This window comes from Protopterus annectens, chromosome 1.part2 (genome assembly GCF_019279795.1).
Source record: "Protopterus annectens isolate FY-2018-M chromosome 1.part2, PAN1.0, whole genome shotgun sequence".
NCBI classification, from domain to species: Eukaryota; Metazoa; Chordata; order Ceratodontiformes; family Protopteridae; genus Protopterus; species Protopterus annectens.
In genome coordinates, this window is record NC_056727.1 from 553,880,202 (window position 1) to 553,895,261 (window position 15,060).

At 39.6% G+C, this 15,060-nt stretch overlaps 2 protein-coding genes across 3 annotated transcripts in view; one reads left to right on the forward strand and one right to left on the reverse strand.

Annotated features, from left to right (window-relative positions):
- Positions 1-2,958, reverse strand: part of GINS1 (GINS complex subunit 1) — a 498,875-nt gene extending 495,917 nt beyond the window's left edge. The window contains exon 1 of one of the 2 annotated variants that reach the window (XM_044057650.1): positions 2,875-2,958. Coding sequence is in view for 1 of the 2 variants with exons in the window: in XM_044057644.1 (XP_043913579.1) it covers positions 1,595-1,669 (75 nt within the window). In the remaining variant the exon portion in view is untranslated. Of the gene's footprint in view, positions 1-1,594; positions 1,934-2,874 lie in introns of those variants that run through there. The other variant, XM_044057644.1, reaches the window with a different exon arrangement.
- Positions 2,959-3,149: 191 nt separating this feature from the next.
- Positions 3,150-15,060, forward strand: part of LOC122792384 (lysophosphatidylserine lipase ABHD12-like) — a 398,594-nt gene continuing 386,683 nt past the window's right edge. The window contains exon 1 of the mRNA XM_044060171.1: positions 3,150-3,338. Within this exon, the coding sequence (XP_043916106.1) occupies positions 3,163-3,338 (176 nt within the window). The 5' untranslated portion in view covers positions 3,150-3,162. The remainder of the gene's footprint in view (positions 3,339-15,060) is intronic.

The following is a 15,060-nucleotide window of genomic DNA, read 5'->3' on the forward strand; positions in this document are numbered from 1 at the left end:
CTCTTCCCTAAGCTTATCTGAATGAATTTTGGGCAAAATTGAAGTGTATTAACCCACCTCCGAGTTCGCGCAGGAATGGGCGTGCCCGCCGTGATTGACATGCCGGAGAGCGGGTATTAACAGCAATGTGCCGTGATAGACACGCAATGCAAATGTCAAAGCAGGGGCAAGCATAGTGCAAGTTCTGTTAACTAAAGTGAAAGTTAAAAAGTACTTTACAAACGTGTAGAACAAATATATGAATGCAACTAGCCTTAAGCTATTTTCATTGCACAAAAATCTTAGAAAATAAGATTGTAAAAAGACCCGTTTTCTGGGACATTATCTGCCATTTTCTTTGTACAGGGTTGATAACACTTTTTAGGGCTTAGCTTAGCTTTTGGGAATAGTACATAATAAATCATATATGATAAAAATATATAAAACAGACTCGCCAATAGTTTCTGTTCACACGAAAAATAATTTCCCATAATCATGAGTTTACCATCTTCGCAGCAACTGGCTTAATACACCAAGCAATGATTACCTATTATCCACATGCCAGTAAATGGTTATTTCCTCTACAATGAAAAGAAAAGGTTGAAATGTAAGGCTACGGTTTCGTACTTGCCCAGCAACTTGTGTGACTTTAAAAAGTGGATGCATTTTTTTCTCTCGTCTGCAAAAAATGTTATAATGTACAATGCAATCTCTTTTGTGCTGTTATTTGCTTATGTTTTAACACGCCTATAATGTTTTCTGTGTAATAGTAAACATGCTCCAAGGGGTGGGCAGAGTAGTCAACATGCTGGCAGGTGGGGCTTGCTACTGCGCATCTGGTGGGTTAATACACTTCAATTTCGCCGAATTTTGGACCAACAGATGGGAAATTGGAAATTTTCCTCTGGATTGGCCACCTGTGTCACTTATGAACAGGGGCAGCATAGGTTATAGATGCCCTAAGGATAGCCATATACCAAGTCGTTCTAGTCCTTGGGCACTAATAATTTGGGAAATCGGGGCATAAATGGCTAGGCTAAAAAAAACTCTAGGGCCGTTTGTCTAGTAACCTCCTATGCTCCGATTACATCGGACCAGCACTATCTATAAAAAAAATTACAGCAAATTATGAACGTGACAGCTGTCATTACTACCACTTTTTTGTTAGTTTCATCACACATGATGCACACAGAAGCCATTATACTGTAATTCACAAAAATCTGAGTAACCACTAATATGTTTTATCATCAACAGAGTGGGCTTCGGTATACATTACCCGACTCAAGCAAGTTCTACTCCGGTTTTTCTGCCCGACAGCCTATCGGGAGCAACTTTACGTCCTTTCGCATTACACCACTCACTGTAACGAAGCGTCTTATAAGACAGCCACTCCATACAACACCGTTATACTAGCAGCATTGTTATATTTTTTTTATCAAACAAACGTCTAACTTTTAAAATACATTTTACAGCAATGTATTTACGCAAGCACAAGCCGATATTTGTTTTCTTCCACTGATTGATACTAAACAATTATAAAAACTTATATACCCGCTTTCTACACAACAATGAACAAGTCAACGGGCGTACTCCAAATTCAGAATAAAAAACTTACATTAAAAGCGGGAAGTGATCCATCTCCAGACCGGTGGAGCTCTCTGATTAGTTCGATAGCTTTTTCGCAAAACATATTGCAGTTTGGGACGACTATAATTTATTTCCCCAAGAACCACTTCTGTTTCAGCCAGACTTAAATATGCTTACATACTAGTATTGCACTATTATATGGAGCCAGAAAAGTTCTAAGGACTTAGAAACGTTCTTAGACCGCGCCGAATGCCTACCACAGTAAGTGGAGAGTAAGCGTGACTTAACTACGGCAGACACAGGGGTCCAAACTCGTTCCGCGACTCGAGACGACAGTTAACTGGAAAGGCAGCCAACGTGGAGGTAGCTCATTTTAATACCGCAACCTATTTAATACGTTATCTTATTACCTGCTAGTCCTGTGAGAAAAAGAGATCATACCGTCATAAGTCAGCGGTGACCTTTAGCTACAAACACCTTACACACTAATAGATCTGGGATATATACTTACAATGCCAATCATAGCTCTCAACCACTCGGGGACAAATCCAGAAAAAAAATCAGGGACACTTTTAAAACATTAGTGCTGTTAACTTGAGACATTGACAGAATCAGAGCATATTAATTAATATACATTTTCTGAAATAAAAGAAGTATATAACTCTTAATCACTATCATTATTAAGGGTGCTTCACCACATTTCCTCCAAATGTCACTAGTTTTAGGAGGGACAGAGCTAAAATTTGAGTCAAAATCAGGGACAGTTGAGAGGTATGAATCTGTTAAAAAAATATTCCGGCAGCAGAACCAATCTGCATTATGTATTTGTTAGTCCGTATCGTAACGGATCGGCTAATGTTGCAGACCCTACAACCCTTTATTTCCAGTTCCTGAAAACTGTTCCTGAGAGTGCAGTTGTGAAAAAGGTGCATTTGATCAAGAGAAAAAAAGCGATACATATATGTAGCTTAGTAAAGGTAGCTACCATATTAGAATAATAAATACTTTGATGCTTTAAGCACTTTGCCCATACATATTACTGCACATTGTACTGCTATGTTTTCCCATGGAAACCTGAAAGGTATATAATGCTGCATCCTCAAGTGGTGAGTATCCAACTACACATCGTTATTCCACCAAACCTTCCCGCATACGCTGTTGATTGGCTTAAGTCTTATACTATCTCGTGATATGGGGCGGAGCAAGTCACTTCCCAGCCCTGTGCACGGACTGAGTTCTGTGAACAATGTAAAGAGACGAAAATGTGAAGGGTAGGTGGCTCGGGGCACAGTAAGACCGCAGTATTACCTGTGCAGTTTTCGTCACTGCGTACGTTTAAAGTCTCTCAGCAACTCAGCTCTGCCTCTCCCCCTTCATGCTATTGGAGAGTGTCACCTTCTACACTGACAGTTCCACCTACTGCGAATGCAGAAACTGCTCATTCCTAAGCATTTCCAGTTATAATACTGACTGACTCTCTTCTTCATTACTTCGCAACCAAGTGTGTAGCAGGAAGTGACCAGCCTGTGCAACACAGTGACAACCCCCTACAGCATCAACCTGCGGCTAATCCCACCATTGAATTTATTTGCAGTTATGAGAAAAAGGCACAATTCCGTGGAGCACGATAATTGTGCCACTAGCACTGTGGAGAAAGATTGCCTTTTAAAACACAACCTAAGAGTAGCAGAGAAAAAGAAAGACCAGGACACTTCTTCAGCAGATTTAGATTCCGGTGCTACCATGAAACGAGTCTTTGGGATCCGTCTGAGGTAAAGGGAATCCTCTTTTCGTTTTAGTGTGCCTTGAACTTGTGAGTTTCTGTAAGTGTTAACAGTTACTTAGTACGCTACTGTGTAACTGTAGCCATACACGATTATTATTGCTAGGAAAATGTCAAGTTATAAACCCTCAGTACTGCCGGAGGCATTCAGTAGTTAGCATAGGTTGGGCATTTTATTGGGCTCAGGATGCTGCCGCTGGTGGTGATGATGATCAGTTTCATTGCACGGTGATTTCAGTTTGGCGAGTCGCTTTATTGTTGGTAGTGGATATCTGCATAATATTGTTGCATAACCATTTTATTATTTTTGTAAAGCAGATTCAGTTAGTATTGGAAGTGCTTAAATCACATTTAAAAGATGAATTGTTCGTGTAATGTTTAGGCAGTCGTAGGGTAGAGATGGCAGGGGAAACACAGATGAAGGCAGTAAGCATAGAGATATATGTATACACACATGTGCGTATCATGTATTTTTTGTATATGTTTGTGTGTGTGAATATATATACATTGTTGAAATAAATGCATATATTTGTGTGCATATATACGCGTGTGCCTTTCATGAGTAAGCCAGATACATTTTCTTGAAAACTAGGCTGCAGACACCTAAGCATTGTTGACCATCTTCCATCCGGATTTATCAGATGTCATGACATTATGAGGTACCTCACTCACTTTAGTTCTCAAAGACCTTTTTTGTTTTAGAGGAAAACAGTAACACACACTGGAATTTAGAAGCATAACCACATAACGGGTTGTGCTGTGTCCAGGAGACGTATACGTTAGTACATTTAATTGCATTCGGCTTCTCTTCCAGTCTCAAGTTTGATTTAACTGGTTCTACACGTTACGCTTGTTTGTCACATTGTGTCACCGTCATTTATCATAGTAACATGAAGGTTATTGTCTTACACTTAAAGGCAAGGGGAAGGCAGGCGTAATGAAATTTCTAGAATATTGCTAGTCACAAAAGGGAACAGAATAACGGAGGGACAGGGTAGTCCTTATAAAATGACGAAGCAACCCTTTTACTCAGATTTAGCTTATTTTTTGGAGGGGGGGGGTGATATTGACGACTGTTGCTTAAGAAATGAAGAAGTAACCCTTTAAATTTCTCCAAAATATTAACAGCCAACTAACTACCCGCACTAAATGCGGAACATAAGTTAAAGAATACTTGCACGAAGGCAAAAATGTCATTGCTTCGCATTCCCAGACTGATTACATAGAAGTATTGGTTGTGTACTATTTTCAAAAGAAACTATTACAATTCTTACAATTTGTAAATATTATTGCAGTATGTATACTTTTACATTTTATGTATCATCTACAGTGTAATCAAGCGAACAATAATCAAAATTGTAGTTAAACGTGGAATGCCTTATTGCTTCTGACTTAAATTTCCAAGACAAGTTCTGATTATATTTATTGTTGTGACGAATAGTACTCGGTGGCAGCCGGTGAGTTCAAATCGAAGGGGGCTGCCGGAGACAGCTGAATGGGTTGGGCCAATTTGAAGGGGTGTGGTCAACTGGAAGGGGCGGAGCTATGCTCAAAACCACAAAGCCTGGAACTTTAATTAAATACGCTGCCCTGGGTGCCAAACCATCATTATGAGACTCCAATCAAGACAATGGGAAGTGTAGAAGAATATTTCAATGCATTAGCTGCATGACATCTTACTTAATATCTAGATGGAAACAAAAAAGTTGTGAGGCATGAAAAAATAAATTACTTTTTAAATACATTACTGGAATGCCGGTCAAAATCAAGTACAAGAAAAAACAAGCAGCACTCAACTCAAACCACTTCTCCTTGCACTGCAGTTCTAATTATAATTTATATTCAGTTTTATTAAAGTACCAAGTAATATGCTGAAAGTAGCAATCTCTGTGATACCCCACTTGTAAAAATGTTTCTTATCCAAAAAAGACCTGCTGCCTGACAACAACTATCTCCTTGTTTCATGGGGAAAACATGAGCAAAGTAAAAAATGAAAAGCAAACAAGAAACAAGTTCAAGATACATTGCTTAAAGGATTACTGTACAGGTTATGGACCACACACGATAGATTGGCATTCTGTTTGGTTTACAGATAAAGCCTGCAAAGATGACTGCAGGTCTCCAACAAATGTAATGAGCTTCTTAAAATAATAATGTAATCCTGTCCTTTATTAGAAATACTGTCATATGCATTTCAGTACCCAAGGCTTATACATTATCTAGGCATGCAAGTATTCTCTGCATGGCAACAGAAAGGCTTTCACTGTTGGCAATTCTTTAACAGTATGCTTATTAAAGCTTACTTGCATCTTACAATCTCGGACAAGCTTACCTGATGGTCATTAAAGCATTGCTACTTAAACACAAAGCAACAGGCACTTTGAGTAATAATAAGCATAAATCAACAGTATAAAGATATGACAAACCCGAACATTCTGCAAAATCAAGGACAGAATAAAAGTAGTACTTGTGTTTACCTTGGATGAGGGGATACTCTGCACATTTGCACTGCATAACTGCTCCTTGCCTAGCTTGGACACATCCAGAGTCACACTACATGAGGCAGTGGGGCGCAACAAGTATGTCACAATTTGAAATGTCTCTGGCTGACTGTGATGGCCCTGACACATTTGTCATACCTCTCAACCTCAGAGCAAGAAATCTGGACAAAGCCGTACATACAAGTGGGACAAGGCCCCAAAATAAGGACAATTTTAAATATTGCTCTTATAAACTTAGGTAATAGAATAGTAGGTCTTGCATTCGTATGAATTTCTGAAGGGTATGAAATCTGAAACACAAATGTCTGTCGTTATTTTCTAACTTCAGTCTTTAATGATTTGCTACTAATTTGCCAAAAAAACACAATTTTATAAAAAATGGACCAAAAATGTGATGCAAAAATATAAAATAGCCACACAATACAGCTGGGAACCTGTCAAAGAAGGGACACTTTTTTAATCTTAGTACTGCTAACATGAGCAGCTGACAAAATAAAAGAATCTATGTGCATTTCTGAAATAAAAGTCATCTATAACTCTGATTATTGCAGTTCTTTCTTAATTGTGAACCCTCCACGTTTTCTTCCAAAATTGCCATTTTGTGGTGGAATTATTAGGGGAAGAGCAACATTTTGTGCCAAAATTGGGGACAGTTCAGAGGTTTGGATATGCCTAATTCTTTAAAGCAATTTATTTGCACATACCTCTCAACCTGTTAATGCAGGAAATCTGGACAAGGCCAAATATACTTATAAACAGTACAAAAATTGTTGTATAAACTGAGACAGTTGATAGAATAACAGGTCTTGCTTTAGCATGCATTTTTCTGAAGGTTATGAAGTCTGAAACTCGGTGTCTGTCATTATTTAGTGACTTAATTCCTAAATTATTTGCCAGAAAACATTTAATGAGGGACAAACCAAAAATAAGAAGCAAAAATCTATTCATTCTGTGAAAATCTGGACAGTTGAGAGGTATAGTTCACCCGGGGCTGTCTTTGAGTTTGCCACCCTTCCCCCTCTCAAAATCATTGTCAAATGGAGCCTTCAGCTATTCCAATGAACCATTACTTGGCTATTTCACCCCATTTACCATAAAGACTAATGTGCATACTGCTTTACTTCTACAATGATTTGGACTTCATTTGAAAGTCTTATTTTGCATTTTACAGCACAAACACCAAGGCATCTGATAAACAAAGCAATGCAATCACACAATGAAAAACAGACTTGGCATTAAAACGTCTCTGCCCTTGAAACTCACATTAATTGAAACAGCATTGAAACCCACATTCAAAGAAAATACATTTTGCCAGTGACAGATGAAGATTAAATATGGGCTGTTTTGAAATCATAGGCCCTTTGCACATGAAACATACATGTGGTCTTTGATACACCTTTCTGATTTTATTAAATTTATATTCCTTGTACAATATATTACAGCTGTAGAGGGCGTTTTAAATTTGTTTTGAACATTTTTCCAGTAAACAATGAAACAAAATGCATGCACCAATAACGACAAAACTGCTCAATTCAGAACATTTCTATCATAAGTCTACTCAGACTTCTACAGTCCACCAGTATCAGTAAATATGCACAATATCTGAAGAAGCTAAAGTCATCTAAATAATTCCACATTAAAGAAATCTGTAACTAATGAAGAGGTTGCTGCTAGCAAACAACTTTATATGTCATTGTTTCATCTACAAATAAAGTGTCTGTTGCCCTTGAGGAATAAATTGCCTGTGTTTCATTAAAAAATGATAAGCTAGTAATATTGCAATAGGGAATGGATGGCAAACTGATAACAGGTTCAGAGTTTAATAGGTATCTTCACCAAAAAGGACTGCAGCATCCACTCTCTTTACAATACAGTACAGTATCAGCAATGCATCTACCTACTGTGGGAGTAGAACCCACAGCCTTCTGCATCAGAAGCAAGTATACTACCTGTTGTGCTATTAACAATGCAAGCAGACTCAGCAAAACTTAAGCATCACTAAACTTTTGTTCCCCTGCAGCTCTCAGCTTCTTGTAAAATCTACTTGACACTCAGCTGTATCTCTCAACTTTGCAGCACAAGAAATCTGGAAAAAGCCAAAATTTTTTTTTTGAGGGGGGGGGGGCAAAAAGACCAAAAAACAGAGACACATTTTAAACATTGCTTGTATAATGTTGGAAAGTTGCTAGAATAAAATGCCGTGTTACCACCATACATTTCACTGCCAAGCATTGAACCCAGGACCCTGTGCAAAACAGTCAGAGCAACATACCACTATACCAAATCAATCATCTATTTTATGAAAGAGGAAGACTGAAACTTAAATGGCTACATTCAGTGAATTCAGTTCTCACCATAGCTCTCAACCTCTTAGCAAAAACACAGACAAAGCCAGTAATGCGGGAATACAGCCCCCAAACATATTCAGTGAGTTCAGTTATTACCATAGCTCTCAACCTTGGCACAAAAAACCTGGACAAAGCCAATAATGTGGGAATACAGTCCCAAAAATAGGGACACATTTCAAATATCCATCTTATAAACTTAGAAACTTGCTATAATAATAGGTTTTGTTTTACCGTGTACTTTCTGAAGAATATGAAGTTTGAAATTCCACTGCTTGTCATTTTTATTTATTTAACATTTGTTAACCAGGAACGTCTGATTTGAAACAAAAGCCAATTTTTGGCAGAGGAAGAAACACTCCAGACATGTCTTTGTAAGATGAGAGGACACCAGAGCAAACCCACACAAACACAGGGAGGACATACAGACTCCACATAGAAGGCACCCCAGCCAAGAATTAAACCAAACAACCAGTAGCTGTTAGGCAACAATGGTGCCACTGCACCACTGTACAACTGGCTGTGTTGAGAAATAAAAATACAGAAACCACAGATTTTATGAGGAACAGAACAAATATGAGACAAAAATCTGCATTATGTTTACAAATGGTGGTGGGTAGGGAATTCAGGCTCTTGCCATTTGGGCCTAAGGTACAGGGTTCAAGCCTTATTTTCTACCCACCACCATGTAGTGTCTGGGGCATTACACACACACACACACACACACACACACACACACACACACACACACGCCCAGCAAGCTCCAAGCTGTACAATCCATTCCTGCACCATCATCGCCGGCCGAGCTGTTAATCAATGCAATAGGCAAGCCCTTCCTGTGAGAGCACCTAAGGCTCGTCCTATCTGTCCCGCAAGACCACCTTGCCTGCGGACGTTGCAGTCCAATCCCCTTCCAGTCTATGCAGTTCGGACTGCATAGACTGCTGGGAAAATGTAGATGCGCATGTTGTCTTTGTAATCTGGACTGCTGGTGGAGACTGTCTGGATTCTGTGCACATGCTCCAGACTGGTTCACCAGCAGTCCGAATATCAGAAATGCCGCGCATGTGCGATGTTTGACTTGCAGTTATTTTATTATTTTCGTTTTGTTAATTTTATAAAATATTTTGTTTAATTTGTCTTATTTTACAACTGGGAGGGCTGCAGTCCAATAGCACAAGCCGCCCCTGATACTACTTTGTATTTGCTTTCAGTTTTGGGTCAGGGTTGAAAAAGGGTCCTTAGGCTGGTTTACCTACCAGTGTAATGGTCACTGCTATACCTTTTATTTATTAATTATTTGCTATACTTTTATGTATTAATTAATTACTTAATTAAAACTAGGTGGAAATTGTTTTGGATATGGCGCCATGCTGGAAAGTGAAGTAGGTACATCTATAATTCTTGATTTCCATAACTGCCGAAGATATGTCTGTTAATGATTTCACCTTCAAAGCACGTGCAGTTAATCTGCCCAGAAAGTATTAACTGTTATAGAATATGGCATCTCAAAGAAAAACAAAAGCATATTGACACCTGGGGAAACTTGGCTTTCTACTACTATTTCTTCACAGTTGCACAATTGTTTGTGGTCAGCCCAAAAGGCTTAATAGTTGTGCAGCTCTGGAAATCCTAGGTTTGAAGCTTGATATAATATTGGGGGGCCAACTGGGTTTGAAAAGGTCAGAAGGACCCTACCAGTCTTTTGAGCAAATGTACAGAGGGACATGTCATGTGATATACTGGGGCACCTCACGGAGCCCTACATTTTCACCCATTCTGAGTGTTGATGTGTTATTGAATTGGTTCAAGACAGATGCAGCATTAGATGTACAAACCTCAGCCTCTCTCTCTCTCTCTCTCTCTCTCACTCGTGTGTGCGCGCGCACACACACACACACACACACACACACACACACACACAGCCAGGTTCAACGTATATGTGGTGTTTCCCTTGTAGTTCCTGGGGTAGATGGGGCATTGTATGTATGAACTTGTTTTTTGCAAACATTATACATCACTTTGAATGTATCCAGTCATTATCAGTCAACCACTACATAGCTCATTCAGATTCTGCCTTCTTTTAAACATCATTCCTCCTATGCATGTAGTGGTCCCACATTTCCCATTTTTTCCTGTGTAATTTACTCCTACCTTTTTCTAAAGATCCCAGTTCTGGTTGTTTTATCTCTGTTACTATCTTTACTTCTAGTAAGGTTGATTTAGACTTTGATTTTCCCAGTTTTCTAGTAAGGTTGATTTAGACTTTGATTTTCATTTTCTAGTTTTTTTGCAGCAATCATAGACTCAGCAAGGCTTTATTATATCTAGGCAATTCCAACTCTGTATCATTGCTCAAACAATAATTTCCCTAGTCACTCCAATTTGCTTACCCAGCATCTCCAACAGAGCAGTCTGCAAAGAATCTTTAAAGTCAGCCAGATAATTACATTCCCAGAAAATATGTTCCAGTTACCTCGTTGTTCCCCATCACATCTCAAACATTTGTTATCTACCTGAGGAAGGATTCTTTGGAGCCTGCTTGGGATATAAAAATGTCTATGTAAATACTTCCAGGCAAAACTCCTAAATCTTCTAGATTTTGTTACATATTTGGGAGACGTATGTATATATACATACAAATAATATCCCCATTGTTTCTTTGTGAATTACTTATCCAATCTCTCATTCCAATTCTTCCGAACCTCCTCTGATTCTTATAGTTATCATGCAATATTTTATATGCTGTACTAATTATTCCTTTCTTAATGTCAGCTTCTCCTAGATTCTACTAAGAACTCAACCGGTGCTGGTCTTTCGTTTAGGACCCCCCCATTTCTTTCTCTTTGCCTGTACTTGTGATATCAGTCCTTAATATGGAAGGCAGTCGCTAATTGGGCATTGTATGAACTTCAACAGTTACATTAGAAGAACGTCTACATATCACAAGACAAAGAAGTATTCACTTCATCAACATGTATGACATTATAAAAGCTGCAGGTGTTTAAGCAGGCAGGTGAAGTATGAGATGTCTTTTGTGAAGCTACACTATGAACCAGACAGATTGGTAAGGAAACAAGTGAGGGTATTCTGGCACATAGCAGGATGTAATGGAGCAATGCTTCTCTACGTTTGGAACGTGACAATCTATATGTAGTGTGCATTCACTGAACAGGGAGCAACCTAGGAAGATTGGTGTGGGTGATGTAACATGGAATTGCCTTATGTCAAAAATTTTACTTGGGATATTCCCCATGTAGTCACTTTATAGTAACAGAGTAGTTAATTTGCATTCAGGTGTACAAGCAGACAGGGCACACAGAATGATCTGATTACTTCAGTTTATAATGTAAAGACAGCAGCAGATGCATGCTGCTATCACACTATAGGCTAAGGAGAGTGGAATAGTCTCATATGGAGGTGCTACTGTAGGGAAGTAGTTTATGTTGAACTCTGCTGTGCTGCAGGCTTGTCAAATCCATAGACATTGTGGAAACCTGGAGCCAAGTATTGTGTGGTGTCAAGGATGTATGCAGCAGCCAAGGGAGAGTAAAGGCAAAGGTTGATGTAGCACATTTTTGTGAAAAACAGTTTCCCTGGATCTACCATTCTAAAGACATTCTATGCAGACTGTACTCCTGCATACAGCTCCCTGCACATACCATATACTATCTTGAGATAGCTGCTTATTTACATATATACTTTCTGCTGCATGTGATGGGCTCATCTGCCTCCATCAGGTGGTTGTGCATTAATATCCTAGTTCATAGGTTACTGCTGATGTGGAAAAAATGTCATGACAACTGTAGGGGGTTCTCAGGTATGGAACGTTAACACCAGTGACATTCTCTTGCTCAGTATTCACAAAACATCTCCATGGAATACACATCACTGCATACACAGTGCTGTTCAAAGGTGGCATGTAGTCAGACGTGCCTAACATAGACAAGGCATGCAGACACCACAACTTGCACCATTCATCTTGTACAAATGTTATTAAAGCTTTGCATATGCACAGACATAAAGTATAATAGCAGGTGCACACACACACACACACACACACACACACACACACACACACACACACACACACACAAGGCAAGTTGAGAGCATTTTTGTCAAGACTGGGAAACATGCTTTGTCTGACTGCATTAATTTAAAGGCAGTCTTAAGAATGGCAATGGGGAGCTTTGTCTGCAGATAATATCGTACTGATAGCAGACTCATTTGACCACCACTTTTTTGGGAGGGTTAGAAAATCCTTCTACTCTGTACAGTTTATCCTTTATGGTTTCTTCTTAAGGTCCAGAGAAGTTATAGTGCCACTTTATTCATCCCTTATTAGGTCCATTGTTGAATTCAATGTAACCTTTGCCATGTGCCTTGCCAAGTGTATAAACCAGCTTGGGAGTCCTCAGCATTTTCTCACTTAAAGAATCTCCAGTCTCAGTACTCTTACCTACTCTGAAAGGCTAGCATCCCTGTCCCTTTACTCAGTGTTATACACACACCTGACAAGTGACCTCTGTTTAGCCTTCCATGCAATGCATGACCTACTTTGAACTTCTTAGTCTAAATAGAACCAGTGGTAAAGCACACCTAACAGGTGATATCTGCTTTGCCTTCCATGCTATTCATGACCTACTGTTGTTTGAACTTCGTCTAAATAGAACCGGTGGTAAAGCAGACACCTGCTGTAGAAATGTAAATCTACATTACCAGGTAACAACAGATAGCATGGCAGATACATAACCTAGCACTCCCCCCTTTCTGGAAAACACTGCCCTTTCCTAAAGTACAGTTGTGTAAAATCTTACCATAATGCTGGATGTCCTTGCCTTCACTGCTGCAGTATTCTTAATGATATGGGATTCTGTTATGTGGAAACCCGGCATCCAGCCAGTCTTCCAAAGACTTCTGAATTTAAAAGGTATGCTGAACATCACCATACACTGCCTTCATAACATAGGGCATAAAGGTGACATTCAGGCTTACCAAAAACGTAACTTATTGCCCCAGAAGGAACACTAGTCCAAGGAACCCAAGAGTTAATGTGCATGTCTAGGAAGTAAAGAACTAGGGGGAATGGAGGGAGGGAATACTGCAGCAGTAAAGGCAAGGACATCTACCATTATGGTAAGATTTTACACAACTGTACTATGTCCTTACATTCACTGCTGCAGAATTCTTAGTAATATGGGAGTGTGCAAAAGGAAATTTGGGAGGAGGAAAGGGCTGAAGAGTCTCAAAAAAACATGAACTGAGCTAGCAAAAACAACTCTAGCTCTAGGGATACCATCCAACTTGTAGTGATTGTTAAAGTTATGCACAGAAGTCCAGATAGCTGCTTCAAGAAAATAATTAGTGTCTAAGCCTTTGAAAAAAAAAGTACCAGAAGATGCCACAGCTGTAGTAGAATGAGCCTTAATTGAAAAAGGAAGGCTCTTGCCATAAAAAGTGTAACAAAAGGGAATAGCCTTAGAAATCAAAGAAGAAATAGTTTGCTTGGATACAGCAAGCCCCAAAAATCTAGGATGAAAAAAAAATACTGATCAGAATTTCTGATAGCCTTGATCGTTCCCAAATAAATTCCAAGTTGTCTATGCATTTCCAAAATATGCAGCACCCTCTCACTGTCAATGTGGGGAGAGGGGAAAAAAGTAGGCAGATTAATAGACTGATTAAGTGAACGCTCATTAACCATCTTCGGCATAAAAGAAGGGTTAGTGTGTAAGGACATTCTGTCCTCATGAACAATCAAAAAAGGAGGACAAGCCATAAGGGCCTGCAACTCAAATGCTCATCTGGCAGAAGTAAGCACTAACAAAAGAACAGTCTTCCAGGAAGCTGAAGCAGCAGGCTCAAGAGGAGCCCGAGTCAACTTCTCCAAAACAAAATTAGGATCCCAGGGAGAAGGAACAGGCTTCCTGGGAGGTCTAATATTAAGGAAGCCTTTAAGAAATTGTCACCTCAAATCTAGCAGCTAAAGGAGGAGAAAAAGGCAGACGAGCAGAGATAGTTGATAAGTGGGCCTTACTAGAAGAATAGGTCAAACTAGCATTGAGCAACTCACACAAATAAGAGAACGAAAGGAGCAGCCACAGTAAATGTGTCCAGGTTATGAGAGTGACACCAAAAAGAAAATTTATTCCATTTAGATAAGTAGGATTTCCTAGTCATAAGTTTCCTGGCCTCCTGCAGGACTTGCAGCATGTCCTCAGAAAAAAAAGCTGTCTATGAGGAATCAAAATCCTATCACCCTGATTTTGGGAGCATCCTGTTGAATTTTGAACATGACTTTTGGAATGAGAGGAAGGGGAGGGAATGCATAAAGAAACATCGCCTTCTGAGAGAATGAAAGGGTGTCTACCTTCCATACCAGAGGATCTGGGACTCTGGCACAAAACCGAGGAAGTTGTCTGTTCAGAGGAGAGGCAAAAAGATCCACTTGAGGATACCCCATTGTTGGTAAATGTCCAGAAATATATCCATGTGAAGCACCCATTTGTGGGACTGAGTTAAGGACCTGCACAAAACCGAGGAAGTTGTCTGTTCAGAGGAGAGGCAAAAAGATCCACTTGAGGATACCCCATTGTTGGTAAATGTCCAGAAATATATCCATGTGAAGCACCCATTTGTGGGACTGAGTTAAGGACCTGCTCAGACTGTTTGCCACAGTGTTCTGACCAAACGGGATAGAAACTGCTTGAAGAGTCACTTGACAGCAAGATCCCATACCAGACGTGCCAACCAGCAAAGAAGATAAGATCTCGTCCCTGCCTGCTTGTTGATGTATCCCATCACTGTGATGTTGTCTGTGAATACCGTGAGAGGCCCTGAGAAAGGAGAGACTGAAAGGCCTGAA